This window comes from Polypterus senegalus, chromosome 2 (genome assembly GCF_016835505.1).
Source record: "Polypterus senegalus isolate Bchr_013 chromosome 2, ASM1683550v1, whole genome shotgun sequence".
Lineage (NCBI taxonomy): Eukaryota > Metazoa > Chordata > Cladistia > Polypteriformes > Polypteridae > Polypterus > Polypterus senegalus.
In genome coordinates, this window is record NC_053155.1 from 281,517,804 (window position 1) to 281,534,306 (window position 16,503).

At 39.1% G+C, this 16,503-nt stretch overlaps 1 protein-coding gene across 9 annotated transcripts in view; it reads right to left on the reverse strand.

Moving 5' to 3' along the window:
• The window catches only part of LOC120523933 (arf-GAP with Rho-GAP domain, ANK repeat and PH domain-containing protein 1), a 391,846-nt gene that overhangs the window by 170,389 nt on the left and 204,954 nt on the right, over window positions 1-16,503 (reverse strand). For 8 of the 9 annotated variants that reach the window (XM_039745649.1, XM_039745646.1, XM_039745647.1 and 5 more), the window contains one exon: window positions 8,258-8,361. In XM_039745649.1, the coding sequence (XP_039601583.1) occupies window positions 8,258-8,361 (104 nt within the window). The remainder of the gene's footprint in view (window positions 1-8,257; window positions 8,362-16,503) is intronic. The other variant, XM_039745650.1, reaches the window with a different exon arrangement.

Below are 16,503 nucleotides of genomic sequence, written 5' to 3' on the forward strand. Positions count from 1 at the left end.
AATAGTTTTGGGTTGTGGAACGAATCATCTGAGTTTCCATTATTTCTTATTGGGAAATTCGCATTGATATACTGTACAAGTGCTTTGGACTGCAAGCACAGTTCCAGAACGAATTATGCTCGCAAACTGAGGTTCCACTGTAATTAGCTGCGGCAGAGTCGGGAGCAAAAAACAGACTACGTTCACGCTTGCAACTTGCAGTTCTTGTTGCCAATTGATGCGTATTTTTTTTTTTTTTGTTTTATTTTTTTTTTTGCGGTGGGACGTCGGATAATACGGAATGTTGGATAAGTGAAGGTAGGATAAGCGAGACTCTACTGTATTTCTTTTGTTGCCTCTGCATAACAGAATAGAAAGTCAATTCTTGATCCACACGATTTAAGTTGCCCATCTTGCTATTGTTGTTGAACACTGCACAAGGCCTCATAACCTGCTTGTTGCATTTTGCTTGTAGAGTGACTGTAGCTACATTATGTACAGTGCTAAGAAGACAAACATCTTTCTTGTCCTTCCATTTCAGCACATGTACTTTGCCCTTTTGCCAGGCTATTGACACACCTCATTGTAATTTAGCTCTACCAAAATCTTCAGACATGCCCCGATGGTTAGGACGCACTGTTCCATATGCCTCAGTCTTTCTTTGCAGCAAGGTGTCTAATAGCTCTTTATAAAAAGTATAAAAATTGTTCATAGTTACACAGTAACCTTAATCTTGAAGAGCATCTATCAAAGTCGGCACCCATGACATAACAATGCGGTACTGATTGTATTTTGGATCAAACATTGCCCCTTTCCGTGTGTACAGAACCAAATTCCAAATGTATCCCGTTTAAGATTCATAAAGTTTGTAAGGCTTTATGCCAGATCTTGCTCTTTTTGATGCGATGTACTGTATCCATGACAGTTTCCCCTTATAATCCATTATACTTTCATCAATGCTCTCATTGCGGTCCAGAATGTAAATGCTTCGAAATTTTACTACAATCGCCTGGTATATCTCCCACATTTTCTTCACTTTGGGTGCTGGATGGTGTCACACGTGCGAATGGGAGGCAGCTAAAGGGCCTGAATAACAACAATTACACGCCAGCCCAGAGGGTGACGAGGTACACTGACTTTCTCTCACCATCCTCTACATATACAGTGGTGTGAAAAACTATTTGCCACCTTCCTGATTTCTTATTCTTTTGCATGTTGGTCACACAAAATGTTTCTGATCATCAAACACATTTAACCATTAGTCAAATATAACACAAGTAAACACAAAATGCAGTTTTTAAATGATGGTTTTTATTATTTAGGGAGAAAAAAAATCCAAACCTACATGGCCCTGTGTGAAAAAGTAATTGCCCCCTTGTTAAAAAATAACCTAACTGTGGTGTATCACACCTGAGTTCAATTTCCGTATCCACCCCAGGCCTGATTACTGCCACACCTGTTTCAATCAAGAAATCACTTAAATAGGAGCTGCCTGACACAGAGAAGTAGACCAAAAGCACCTCAAAAGCTAGACATCATGCCAAGATCCAAAGAAATTCAGGAACAAATGAGAAGTAATTGAGATCTATCAGTCTGGTAAAGGTTATAAAGCCATTTCTAAAGCTTTGGGACTCCAGTGAACCACAGTGAGAGCCATTATCCACAAATTAACAGTTTGAACAGTGAACAGTGGTGAACCTTCCCAGGAGTGGCCGGCCGACCAAAATTACCCCAAGAGTGCAGAGACGACTCATCCGAGAGGTCACAAAAGACCCCAGGACAACGTCTAAAGAACTGCAGGCCTCACTTGCCTCAATTAAGGTCAGTGTTCACGACTCCACCATAAGAAAGAGACTGGGCAAAAACGGCCTGCATGGCAGATTTCCAAGACGCAAACCACTGTTAAGCAAAAGAACATTAGGGCTCGTCTCAATTTTGCTAAGAAACATCTCAATGATTGCCAAGACTTTTGGGAAAATACCTTGTGGACTGATGAGACAAAAGTTGAACTTTTTGGAAGTCAAATGCCCCGTTACATCTGGTGTAAAAGGAACACAGCATTTCAAAAAAGAACATCATACCAACAGTAAAATATGGTGGTGGTAGTGTGATGGTCTGGGGTTGTTTTGCTGCCTCAGGACCTGGAAGGCTTGTTGTGATAGATGGAACCATGAATTCTACTGTCTACCAAAAATCCTGAAGGAGAATGTCCGGCCATCTGTTCGTCAACTCAAGCTGAAGCGATCTTGGGTGCTGCAACAGGACAATGACCCAAAACACACCTGCAAATCCACCTTTGAATGGCTGAAGAAAAACAAAATGAAGACTTTGGAGTGGCCTAGTCAAAGTCCTGACCTGAATCCAATTGTGATGCTATGGCATGACCTTAAAAAGGCGGTTCATGCTAGAAAACCCTCAAATAAAGCTGAATTACAACAATTCTGCAAAGATGAGTGGGCCAAAATTCCTCCAGAGCTGTAAAGACTCATTGCAAGTTATCGCAAATGCTTGATTGCAGTTATTGCTGCTAAGGGTGGCCCAACCAGTTATTAGGTTCAGGGGGCAATTACTTTTTCACACAGAGCCATGTAGGTTTGAATTTTTTTTCTCCCTAAATAATAAAACCATCATTTAAAACTGCATTTTGTGTTTACTTGTGTTATATTTGACTAATGGTTAAATATGTTTGATGATCAGAAATATTTTGTGTGACAAACATGCAAAAGAATAAGAAATCAGGAAGGTGGCAAATAGTTTATCACGCCACTGTATTATTTACGGGAAATCCCACAAGCGCCCATGAAGACGTCACTTCCGGTTCCAGCAACGACAATGACATTACTTCCATTTACGGTTCCCATGAAGACATCATTTCCGATTCCAGTGCCCACGATGACATCACTTCCAGTCACGATGACGTCACTTCTGGTCTCGGCCTTTAACACTACAATTACCAGAGCCCGTGAAAAAACTCGTAGATACGTCCCACCTTAAATCGCTTCTTAAATCCCTTCACACCTCTCCGCCAGCGTCCTTTGTCCTCTAAATGTGCTGATAAAGAGAAGCTAGAAGCAGCCGGCTATTCCATCCCCCCACCAATTTAGAACGTACACAAACTTCTCCCAGCTCATGCCTTGATTGAGTATCTGGGAGTGAAGTGGAGTTTTAGAGTGGAAATAATAGATCGTTACAGTATTTGGAACACACGCATTTCATGTCTGTTCCGTTTCTACATTAATCTGTGCAAACACATTGTTAAAACAGAAACGTTTTTTATATTCTAGTAGTAGATGACAAAATGTAGGCATAAACTATATAATGTATGAAGCCTGAAGTCCAAATATCAAAGAAACATTTTCACAAAAGGTACAAATATAACACAATTGCGCTTTTATTCAAAAATATAGCTGCAGAAAAAAAAGCCGCTTTAACATGTGACATTGACACCTACTTACTACGACGCCTCCGTGGCGCAATACAATGAGCTACTGACTGGGAATCAACAGGTTGCGAGTTCGATCCTGCACCACTCCATTTTGAGAAGTAAACTGCTCTTATTTTTACTATTTTAGAATAAAAGCATGCATTTGATTTCAGTCTATAACAGCCGGTGTCATTTATGATCCTTGTAAAGGTTAGCTTTTTTTTTTTTTTAATTCACTTTTCATTCTCTCAGTCGCGTTTAGAATCAATCCATACAACCCCATCTGACACGGCTGTTTTCACATAAAGACACGGTATAGCTCTGCAGTGTACCACGATGCATATGTGGGTGTAAAAGTATAACAAAACAAGTGCCCACAACCATACAGAACTGATCCCACATCAGAGAATTTCCAATTCCTGCATAAATTCACACCCGATCTGACGCTGTTCGTTTTTAAATAATATTGCATTAGTGCGATGATATTTTCACATATATTGTCTCTTTCTTTCAGGTGTGTAATAGAAACCACAGCATAGAGAGAAGTGTGTACATTGCTTCTTACAGGAAAAGGCGATGAAAAAGTTCACTTGAATAAAAGTGCACTTGTTTTGTTATATTTACACCAACATATGTTCCTGTGTTTGAGCAACACGGGCAGATGGGGAGTGTCTGATGATTGCATATAGCACAGAAGTTACTGCTCTTTACCATTCTCTCCTCCGCATGTCCTGGAGTACAAAAGAAACAGCATACAGCAACATGTGGGGACTGGCAGGAACACTCAATAAAACTAAATAAAAAGAAAATCAAGTGACAGTGAGAGACGAAGAAGGCAGCTTCGCTAGCGTTTGTGTGTCAGAACCCTTTTGGGAGGGGGGGGGCGTTAGTATGCATCTTGGTACACTGCAGAGCTATAGATTGTCTTTATGTGAAAACAGCCGTGTCAGATGGGGTTGTATGGATTGATAAAATAGTAAGAATAAGAACAGTTTACTTCTCAAAACGGAGTAGTGCAGGATCGAACTTGCAACCTTTTGGTTTCCAGTCAGTACCTCATTGTATTGCGCCACAGAGGCGGTCGTAGTAAGTAGGTGTCAATGTCACATGTTAAGGCGACTTTTTGTTTCTGCAGTTATATTTTTGAACAAAAGTGCAATTGTTGTGTTATATTTGTACCTTTTGTGAAAATGTTTCTTTGATATTTGAACTTCAGGTTTCATACATTATGTAGTTTATGCCTACATTTTGTAATCTAAAACTAGAATATAAAAAACGTTTCTGTTTTAACAATGTGTTTACACAGATTACTGTAGAAACGGAACTCACATGAAATGTGTGTGTTCCAAATAACGATCTATTATTTCCACTCTAAAACTCCACTTCACTCCCAGATACTCAATCAAGGCATGAGCTGGGAGAAGTTCGTGCACGTTCTAAATTGGTGGGGGGATGGAATAGCTGGCTGCTCCAAGCTTCTCTTTATCAGAACATTTAGAAGACAAAGGACACTGGCGGAGAGGTGTGAAGGGATTTAAGAAGCAGTTTAAGGTGGGACGGAATTACGAGTTTTTTCGTAGGCTCTGGTAATTCTAGTATTAAAGCCGCAATCTTTACATATTTGAATCAGTTTTGTTTTGGACCTGAACCTGAACAAAACTCAACCAGAAAACATACCCATTTTACAGCCAGGGCATATTATATGGGTGGCTGCCCCACACCTTTTTAATGTCTTTTGTCAATTCTTGTTACAATTGGTATTCTCATTAAAGTCTTCATTGTTGGTAAAGTGCAGATATTTCATAGTTAGTGAAAACCTACACTCAGACTTAATTTCTCCAAAGAATGTCATCACTGACAGCACTTTTACAGCCTGAGTGTCTGTACAGTTGCCCGAGTAACTTTTAGCACGGCTTTGGCAGCCTGAGTAATGCCTGGGTTTAACACTAAGGAGGCTACACCAAATCCTCCTCCAAACTGCTAATCCTAAAATTACAACTCAAAATATATAGTATGCAGTTTTGGTTTTCATTGATCCAAAATTTAGAATTAACTATATTTTTGATTTAGGTGATTTTGGCCTAGGGCAGCACGGTGGCGCAGTGGTAGCACTGCTATCTTGCAGTAAGGAGACCTGGGTTCAATTCCCGGGTCCTGCTTGTGTGGAGTTTGCATGTTCGCCCCAAGTCTGCTGCGTGGGTTTCCTCCCACAATCCAAAGACATGCTTGTTAGGTGCACTGACGATCCCAAATTGTCCCTAGTGTGTGCTTGGTGTGTGGGTGTGTGTGTGTGTGCCCTGTGGTGGGCAGGTAGCCTGCCCGGGGATTTGTTCCTGCCTTGCGCCCTGTGTTGGCTGGGATTGGCTCCAGCAGACCCGCGTGACCCTGTATTAGGATATACCGGGTTGGAAAATGACTGACTGATTGATTTTGGCCATGATTTTCAGTACGAGACATGGTGTTTCCACCATTTCAGTAAAAATTTCTCTCAGAGAATAAACCCAAATAAACAAACATCCAAGTAAGCAGAAGTTATGAGGTTTAAACACCTTAATAATAAGGAAGAGAACAGACAGACTCACTGAACCTAATGGAGAGGTCGCAAATACTTACATAACAGAGCTTTACAATGGTGGTATGCACAAGAAAATTTAAAGTGTTAGATCTTGAAGAAGCAGAAGCCAATGTTTACTCCTTTCCAAATGTATAATTCATGCTAAACAATGTGCTATGGCACAAAGTACGAACATAACGGCACCTTCAGCTTTCTCCAATGGCCCGCACAGTCCCTAGGTCTCAATCCAGCAAATCAATACCGGGATGTGGCCAAAAAATCAGTAAGAACTATGAAATGTTTTCAATTGCTTTGTTGAGTCCAGGCTTTTTCTACTACAAACCGGATTCCAAAAAAGTTGGGACACTAAACAAATTGTGAATAAAAACTGAATGCAATGATGTGGAGATGGCAAATGTCAGTATTTTATTTGTAATAGAACGTAGATGACAGATCAAACGTTTAATCCGAGTAAATGTATCATTTTAAAGGAAAAATATGTTGATTCAAAATTTCACGGTGTCAACAAATCCCAAAAAAGTTGGGACAAGTAGCAATAAGAGGCTGGAAAAAGTAAATTTGAGCATAACGAAGAGCTGGAAGACCAATTCGGTCAATTGGCAACATGATTGGGTATAAAAAGAGCTTCTCAGAGTGGCAGTGTCTCTCAGAAGCCAAGATGGGTAGAGGATCACCAATTCCCACAATGTTGCGCAGAAAGATAGTGGAGCAATATCAGAAAGGTGTTACCCAGCGAAAAATTGCAAAGACTTTGCATCTATCATCATCAACTGTGCATAACATCATCCGAAGATTCAGAGAATCTGGAACAATCTCTGTGCGTAAGGGTCAAGGCCGTAAAACCATACTGGATGCCCGTGATCTCCAGGCCCTTAAACGACACTGACCACAACCAGGAATGCTACTGTAAAGGAAATCACAGAATGGGCTCAGGAATACTTCCAGAAACCATTGTCAGTGAACACAATCCACCGTGCCATCCGCCGTTGCCAGCTGAAACTCTACAGTGCAAAGAAGAAGCCATTTCTAAGCAAGATCCACAAGCTCAGGCGTTGTCACTGGGCCAGGGATCATTTAAAATGGAGTGTGGCAAAATGGAAGACTGTTCTGTGGTCAGACGAGTCACGATTCAAGTTCTTTTGGAAATCTGGGACGCCATGTCATCCGGACCAAAGAGGACAAGGACAACCCAAGTTGTTATCAACGCTCAGTTCAGAAGCCTGCATCTCTGATGGTATGGGGTTGCATGAGTGCGTGTGGCATGGGCAGCTTGCATGTCTGGAAAGGCACCATCAATGCAGAAAAATATATTCAGGTTCTAGAACAACATATGCTCCCATCCAGACGTCATCTCTTTCAGGGAAGACCCTGCATTTTTCAACAAGATAATGCCAGACCACATTCTGCATCAATCACAACATCATGGCTGCGTAGGAGAAGGATCCGGGTACTGAAATGGCCAGTCTGCAGTCCAGATCTTTCACCTATAGAGAACATTTGGCGCATCATAAAGAGTAAGGTGCGACAAAGAAGGCCCAAGACGATTGAACAGTTAGAGGCCTGTATTAGACAAGAATGGGAGAGCATTCCTATTTCTAAACTTGAGAAACTGGTCTCCTCGGTCCCCAGACGTCTGTTGAGGGTTGAAAGAAAAAGGGGAGATGCCACACAGTGGTGAAAATGGCCTTGTCCCAACTTTTTTGGGATTTGTTGACACCATGAAATTCTGAATCAACATATTTTTCCCTTAAAATGATACATTTTCTCAGTTTAAACTTTTGTTCCGTGATTTATGTTCTATTCTGAATAAAATATTAGAAATTGGCACCTCCACATCATTGCATTCAGTTTTTATTCACGATTTGTATAGTGTCCCAACTTTTTTGGAATCCGGTTTGTACATGATGCATCTAATAAAGTGTTTACTGAATGTATATTGCCACATGTACTAAGAAATAATGCATCAGGAAACAACATAAACAAGATACCATCTAAAATGGGGTGGCACAGTAGTACAGTGGTTAGCATTGCTACCTCAAAAATGCAGCATCCTGAGTTAAAAATTCACTTCTGACACTCAAATTTTCCTCCCACATCAGAATGAAGTGTTTTAGGTTGTTGACCTTATGTACTAGGGTAAGTGAGGGTGTGCTACTAAGTGGATGTAGTTGCAGTCCATCTATGAACCTGGGCTGGATTATGTTTGTTTGAAAATGTTATATTATGTTGCTTTCTAAAAGACTTTGAAAAAAAAAATATTCAGACAAAGCCTGACTTACTTATTTAAAATGGTTTCATAACTGTCATTGTCATCCTCCAAGTGCTCATCATCGCTATATAGGCTATTTATTCTTGTCTTCTTAACTTCAGGCACCGGCAACTGCTGAAAAAAGATCACATATATTGCTATTATTGTAACTAATGTGGACAAAGAAATTGTAACATATGCTCTTGTTTTCACAGAAAGTGATAGCTCAGAAAAATAGCATTAGGTTAGCATGAACAGTAATTGACATTTAAATTGTATAAGCTGAAAAACAAAATATACATGAACATATGTATCCTTTTGGTTTATTTTTACAATGAAAGATGTACTGAATTAAGAAGTAAATAAAAGGCTTACAAAATAAAATAAAAACCAAACCTAGACGTGGTTGATCCCATGTAAATGGAAACCAAACTAAGCCATACAGTAATAGTTATTGTCAATCATAATTAGTAAGAAACATCATACAATAGAGCAAAAAGTAATCACTGAACACCTTTACATATTTTTACATGTTTTTACATGTTTTAAAAGCTAATTGAATTAAAAAAGCCACAAAATAAATTTTAGATAGAGCCTGTGAGTATGGCAAAAGTTCATTAATTTTACACTAATTTTACATTAGAACAATTCAAGAAGATTTGTTTATTATTAGGAAGCAAATAAGTCACTAATGCAGCATTTATGACAATCTTATTTTAATAACTTATTTTAAATTTTGCATTTTACATTCAAAATATTTGCTGCCACTCTCTTCAACATCGGCACATTTGGTTTTTCATAGTCTCATCCACCTTAAAGGATACATTTGGTATTTTTTAAGTCAAATTTATTTCTTCACAAACATGGTATACATTGGTGCCTCGGTTTGTGAGCATAATTCGTTCCGGAAACAAGCCTGTAATCCAAAGCACTTGCATATCAAAGTGAATTTCCCCATAAGAAATAATGGAAACTCAGATGATTCGTTCTACAACCCAAAAATATTCATATAAAAATGATTAATACAAAATACAAAGTGAAAATATGTAAAATAAGTTAACCTGCACTTTACCTTTGAAAAGAATTGTGGCTGGTGTGAGGGAGACAAGAGAGAGGAGAGAGAGAAGAGGAAGAGGAGGGTTATTGTGTAGGACAACTTTCACTATAACTAATGGAATCACTGCTATCTGTTGGTTCACTGGAATCTTTTTCTTTTTTTTGTGACTTTAACAAGGAACCTATCCAATGACAGTTGCTTTTGCCTGAAGAGTCACTGTACTTGGACACAAAAATAAAAAAATGCTTTATGCACTGCAAGGATTCTAAACTCTTTTGGGATCCCCCCCCCAATGGGACGACACACGAAAGAGTGTCCCGAAGCAACCACAAGGCTCACAGTGCTGTAGCAGTTTGCTGTAAAAGCGAATTTGAAAAGACTGCGGTCACACTATAAGCACCCGCTGTCGATAGGTGATGCAAGGAACATTATAAATACAAGGGCACAGTATTATTTGGCCACTGATCTGGACACGACCCTGTCGGATTACTGTGTCTGTGTATAGGAGAGCAGTAGATCCCACTACAATAAATAACCGTGCTGTTCCTGTTTCAAGATGAATAAAGCTGCTTTTGCTAAAGTACTGAGACTCAGCCTCGTTTTTGGGGTGCATGACAGGGACTCTCACGTTGCAGCACACACCTGGTCACCATGCTATAGTAAACAGTATAAGCTCTTATGGATGTTGACTATATGAGTGAGGCACGCCGACTGAGACCAAGCATGGGAGACAATTGCCCACAATCCTGTGGCGAGAGAGAGAGAAAGAAGAACCATCGGCTCAGTTGTGATGACATGACGCTCGGCCGACAAAGCATATACGGACTACTCGTATTGCAAGACTTTGCTCGTTTATCAAGTTTAAATGTATTTAAAAATTAAGCTCATCTTGCAAAACACTCGTAAACTAAGTTCCTCGCAATCCAAGGTTTTACTGCATATGCACTTGCCTTGTGAAATTTTGTCTAAAGTTATGCACTTTCTACAAATTAAAACAAAAATCTTACTCAAACAGATGCTTTACAAAGGAGGCTATGGGGCACAGAGGAAAACTTGAAAAATAACCAAATATGTCAGTTTTTCAAGCCAAGGCACTTGTTGAGTATTGATAAAAAAAAATGACTCCATTGACAAATCTATTTGAATCTCGCCCATTCCTTGAGCCAGGCCAGATGTGGTGTTTGCTGACAAGCATCTTGTGGTACATGAAGTTGGAAAAAATCCAAAAGAAACTAAATGGTGCCTCCCATAGGGTTCATCAAGTGTAATGCCAGTCAGGTGACAGGATTAGGTGAATAAAGCTGTAGCAATTTTGACTGGCTGCTGAGATGTTGTAGGATGTTGAAAGATTCAGGCTAGATACAAACTGCACAAAGGTGATTTCTCTCATACCAGGGAAGGCATGATTAGGATTAAAAGGATTACAGGATCTGAGCTAAGCATGAGTTTTGAGTTATTATTACAGTTCTGGATCATGGAGTTCCACAACAAACACAATGTTTAAACAAAAGGATGCTCATAAGTGCGTGTGATACCAGAATAACTTCAACCAAAGGTCAGTGATGGATTTTGTAATTTTCCCACCCTTTCCGAGTTCATTTGTTCTGGACACAAGGGTAAAGAGAGGCTGACCACAATCTGGTGATGTGCTGGGATAGTTGGGTGGAGTGTCTGTAGGATTGATCTGGAAGGTCCAAACAGGTAGTCACAATAACTTAGGATGCCTCTGTTCACCTCAAAAGTATTATTGTGTGAGGTCGGTCTGGGACATGAAGTGAAAAATAATTCTTTGAAATCCTCCATATTGAGTGGTGGTCAGATAAAATCAGTGTATGCCACAGTGACAACCTTAAAAAGCCATTGGCAGACACCACTGTGAGTAAAGATATCCAGTTGTGTGATTATAGAAAAACTTTCATGAAGTGGAGTCCATTTAATTGTTAACATTGGACTATTCAAAAGGTGTGTTTTGCCTTCACTCCTTTTCTTGATTTTGATGAACAGGATACAAAGGTACTGTCAAAGCATGCAGATGATCGTGTTTGGGAACCTAGAAGTTGCATCTGTGCTAGTTGCAGATGATGCTGTCCTCTTGGCCTGTGATCTCCAGCATGCAGTGAAATGACTCATACCTAAGTATGATATGTCCTGGGTGAGATTTAGCATATCCAAATCTGAAGTCATGCTAGCTTGTTCTCTTTAATTAAACTGTTTGGAGTTGCCCCTAGTGGAGTTCAAGTTCCTTGTTCATGAGTGATGGCAAAGTGACTGTGAGATTGACCAGTGAGTTGGTAAAGTGTCAATGGTTCTGGAACAGAGCACAGGTTGAATCCCTAATCCGAAATTCCAGAATCCAAAACAGTTTTAGCACCAGTATGACGCAACATGTGGAAAATTCCACACTAGGGTTCTGTTATAAAGCTTGGCTTGATTTGAGCATGAAAATCTGCATATGCCAAAAACTGGAAGTGAATAACATGTACAGATTTAAAACAGTTGTATTATTTCATAATGGGATGGGATGGGAGAAGCTTAGAGCCCCAGAAAGCAATGACACACAATCAACGATAATGAAGAGGGTAGGTGGGGAGAGTGCAGCAAGCTTTACCGCTTGCAAGTTAATCAAAGAAATCACCTGCTTTAATAAATGCATGGAAACTACTCCACTGACTGAAATTGTACATGTTTGACGTAAAGTGGTCATTTAATTTTTTAATTTAATTTCCCCAGTTGTGGTGTATAGGGACATGATTCCTTGGGAGATTTCTGTTTAACTGAATATTTAAGAAAACGTTGCCTGTCTTTGTCACTGCTCAAACAGTCTTTTAGAGAATAATTTTTTTTTCTCACCTTCTCATACAACTGCTCAGTTACTGGTTTAAAGCTATTAATAAGATTTTCTGCTTTGGAGACTAAGTAAATGTGAAGATAAGGCAACAACACCTGCAAAGCAGTTCAAAACTGCTGCACGGCACCATTAGATTTGCAAATGACTTGTGCATTAATGGAATGTCACTGCTTAATTTTAACAAATCAGATTCATTTGTGCTAGGTGCCCTTATTACAACATGAGTACAGCAAATTGTTCCAATTATGTTAGGAAAACAGGACACTGCTACAAATTGCCTTTTTATGTTGGGATAAAGATGTTACGTTTTTTTTATGTTTACACAGACCATGTAAAAACTGAATGTGTAGTGCCTCATCAGTCTTTTAATGACTTCCAGAACTACGATCATGATTGACTGAAGGTTGGCTGAAATTTTTCTGAACTGTTGGCCAGTTTCCAGGGAAGTGACAACAGGTAACCATTGTAAACTGACAAAAAAAAAAAAAGTTTTTTAGTACAAATATGCAGCATAGGCTGTCTTAAAAGGGAACTACGATATATATGTATGCATCATATGCATCACTTTTGAGGTTTAATATGTTGCCACGACAATGCACATTAAAATAACAGCTCAGAAATATAAATTATTACATATGAGTCATCATTTAGCTGGTTTGGGTTCATTTACCTACTTGATCAAGGATGTCCCAAAAATATTTCATTATCCATCCATCCATCCAGCCATTATCCAACCCGCTATATCCTAACTACAGGGTCACGGGGGTCTGCTGTAGCCAATCCCAGCCAACACAGGGCGCAAGGCAGGAAACAAACCCCGGGCAGCGTGCCAGCCTACTGCAGGCAAATGTTCCTTAAATCTGAAATACTTCTGGCCCCAGGCATTTCAGATTAGGTATACACAATCTGTACTAGACTGTGATGGTGAGGCACATGCTGGGTCTGCAGGCAAGGTTTAAATTTACTAGTAAGGCTGATACTGAAGTGCTACCCGCTGTACTCGGGTCCTAATCCAGATGGTTGTGCATGCTCCCAACCTTCATCTCCATTCTCACCAATGCTTATGAACACTAATGCATTGATTTCTAGTAGGATTGACTACTGCAATTCAGTGTTCACTGGATGTTCAAATTGTTCTTTATACAGCTTCCAGTTAATCCAAAATGCTGCCTGAAGAATTATTACAAGAACAAGAAAACACAATCACGCAACTCCATCTCTTAAACCCTTACACTGGCAGATTGCAAAATCCTACTTTTAACATATAAAGCTTAAAATGGGCTAGATCCAGCTTACTTCTCTGAACTTATCATTACATACAAACCAGAACACACATTAACATCTCAAGATACTGGTCTGGTTATGATTCCAAGGATTAATAAAATGACAGTGGGAGGTTGAGCTTTTAGTTACAGGGCACCTAAACTGTGGAATGGTCAGCCTGCTACTATAAGAGATGCCCCTTCATTCTCTGCTTTCAAATCCCAGCTAAAGACTCACTATTTCAGTTTAGCATACCCTGACTAGAGCTGCTGATTTTCTGTGAATGCTGCATCTCTGTTGTTAGTCATTAGAGCTAAAACATATAATGATAGATATAATTTGTTACTAACCCTCACCTATTGTGTTTCTCATCTTGGTCCTCAAATGTGGCATTGCTGCCATTGCCCTACTGCCAAGTTGTCTGCCTGCCTAAGTAAAAGTCATCTCTGATGGAGGAGCACTGAAATCATCAGGTAGAAAGGTCCTTTCATCATATGGGCTTACCTACCACTGACTCAGCTGTGGATTTGCTGGTTGCAGCTTGATGGCCGAGGTCTCAACAAATCTGAATCATATTATGTGGTATCATCTACTCTTGCATTTTGCTCTGTACTTGTAATATTACTATTGTACTATTGTACTGTATTGAGGAATACCTCTGTTCTGTTTTGTGTATTGTAAAAAATTCCAAAGTCACACTACTGGTCAGCATAAACCACTTCAGTATTTTATGGCAAAAAGCAGAACTACATTTTTCAGTCAGATAGGCACACAAAATAATAAAATTACAGCCATAGTTACATTGTTCACTGAATCTAAACAGCAATTTCCATCATCAACTGATTATAAAAATGTCCACATCAGCAGTTCAAACTGATTTTCAGAGTATATTGTGACCGGCTCCCAAATACAAAATGATGGCACTTTGCTCACATTTGTTTTGTTGCATGGGCATCCTCCTACTTGGCACTGCCTCTGCACTGTATTGTTTGACACCACCCTGACCATCTCTCATGTTGCCTTTTAGCAGCTCATGTTTCATTTTGTTTATAGTTCTGCACAAAGCATACTTCTCCTTTTTGGCATATAGCTTACTGCCATGGAAAGTTATGCAAAAATATTGACAGCACTTTTTTAGATTGCTTGTGAAGAGCTCAACAAGTCTTTCTGTGTGAATTTAGTGGGATCTTCCTCCAAACAGGGAACAGAATTTAGTTTACAAATGTATTATTTATGTCAACATCAATCCAAATTTTAATGACAGATTTATTGGGTTTGCTTGACTGCATTAAATAAAACAGCATCCTTTTTTCAGGAACAACATCAATGGTTATTTTCTGACCTGGTTTAAAACGCATGATTCTGTGCTGAATGATGCACACCAAAGTATATGATCCGGCATCAAAGCTGTTGGATGCCATAACACACTGTTTAAAGCAAAAATCATAATGATTGGAGTACACATCTGCCAACAAACCATAGTGTGTGTGTGTGATATTCATTACATGCACCAGAATTTCAATTTAGCTGTACTCAAATCATATGATTTTATTTTCTTAATGATATCTCATTCACAACCAATTCCAACATTCTATTAAACCATCCAGCTTGTTGAGTATTCCATGTCTGTAAAAACATTGTGAGTGAGCCACCTTCCTGCACAGTGATGTTCACTCACAGCTTGCTTCATACACCATCTATGTTCTCCTTTTCCCATACCAAACTGATTTTGGTTCTGTAGTTTGTGCTCTAAGTTGTGCAAAAATGACTGTGATGAAATTTCATTTGTAGCAGCCCTGGAGTGCTCAGATCCACACTCTTTTAAAAGGGATTTGTTTATTTTAATTAGGGAAGCCAGGACACCACTCAGACTGGTCTGTAACACACACACCTCTGCAGAGAGACACCACACTAAAGTAAAAAAAAAAATCGGACATAACGTATTAACTAAACTATTTACAATACAAAACGTATATATGCAAGTCTTTACAAAAACCTCTCACAAAGACAACATACAAAACACAAACTTAGTCCAGATTTTCAGATGTAACTGATGAAGAGATATGAAAATATGCCCAAATGAAGACTTCTTTAGAAAGATGTTAAATATGTTTTAAGACATAACGTTGATGTCCAATGTAGATCTTTAATTAAAGGAGTGACAACTCCAAACAATAAATCCAAAAAAACAATTTAATCAATGAACAAACACATAAGTTCAAGGAAAAAAAAAAACTCTTTCACCAGTGCATTGATTTTGTATTCTAAAAAGGTGAACAAAAAGTGAAGGAAAAAAAAAACTTCTCTGGCAACCTGGCATCCTATGAAATCTTGTGGATTCACAGGTGTCCTCCCAGCATCCCCTGCCACGGCAGTTTGGTAGCACAATGATCCCATGGCCTGAGGGGAGATGGAGTTCATTTAAGTACTACTGCTATATTTTTTTATTTGTTACCGAACTGAAATAATTTGAGCAGCAACAGTTTTTTAGATTTATTGCTTTGCACACTCCCCCATCATAACCTATCATCTATGGGGGAGGAGCGAAAGCTTTAGATTCATCAAAAATCTCAACTTTTCGACAGATCTTGACATTTTAGGGTCCCCTGATACAGAAAACATAAATATCTTGATGATATCTGTGTGTCACAGTTTCTTGATGACGGTCTAGAGCTAAAACAGCTTGATGGAAAAACACCAACTATTGTAATGAATGACCTGTTTTATAATCAGAAAGATCAGCATCAGAGCAGTAAATAATTACTGAAATGTTATAGAATAGTTTGGGTAACTTGGTTTCCAAGGTGCAAAGCCTACGGACGATCACATCTGAATTTTTTATTATTTTCTTCATTGCAGATAATGAAAAATTATTGTAAGTAACTAGAAGTTATTGTAAACATGATACTTTTTCAGTTGTTAGTTTCTACTTGCCTGCAAAAGAGAGATAGCAACTAGCATGTAAGCAGCAATGTTCAATAATGTCCACAAGAGTGACAACAGAGATATGTTGAAGAAAGTTGGAGGAGAGAGGCAACATTTCGCAAATAGGTACCAATGTACAATAGTGTTACTTGTAGTATTAATAGGGGATCTTATCATGCAGGAA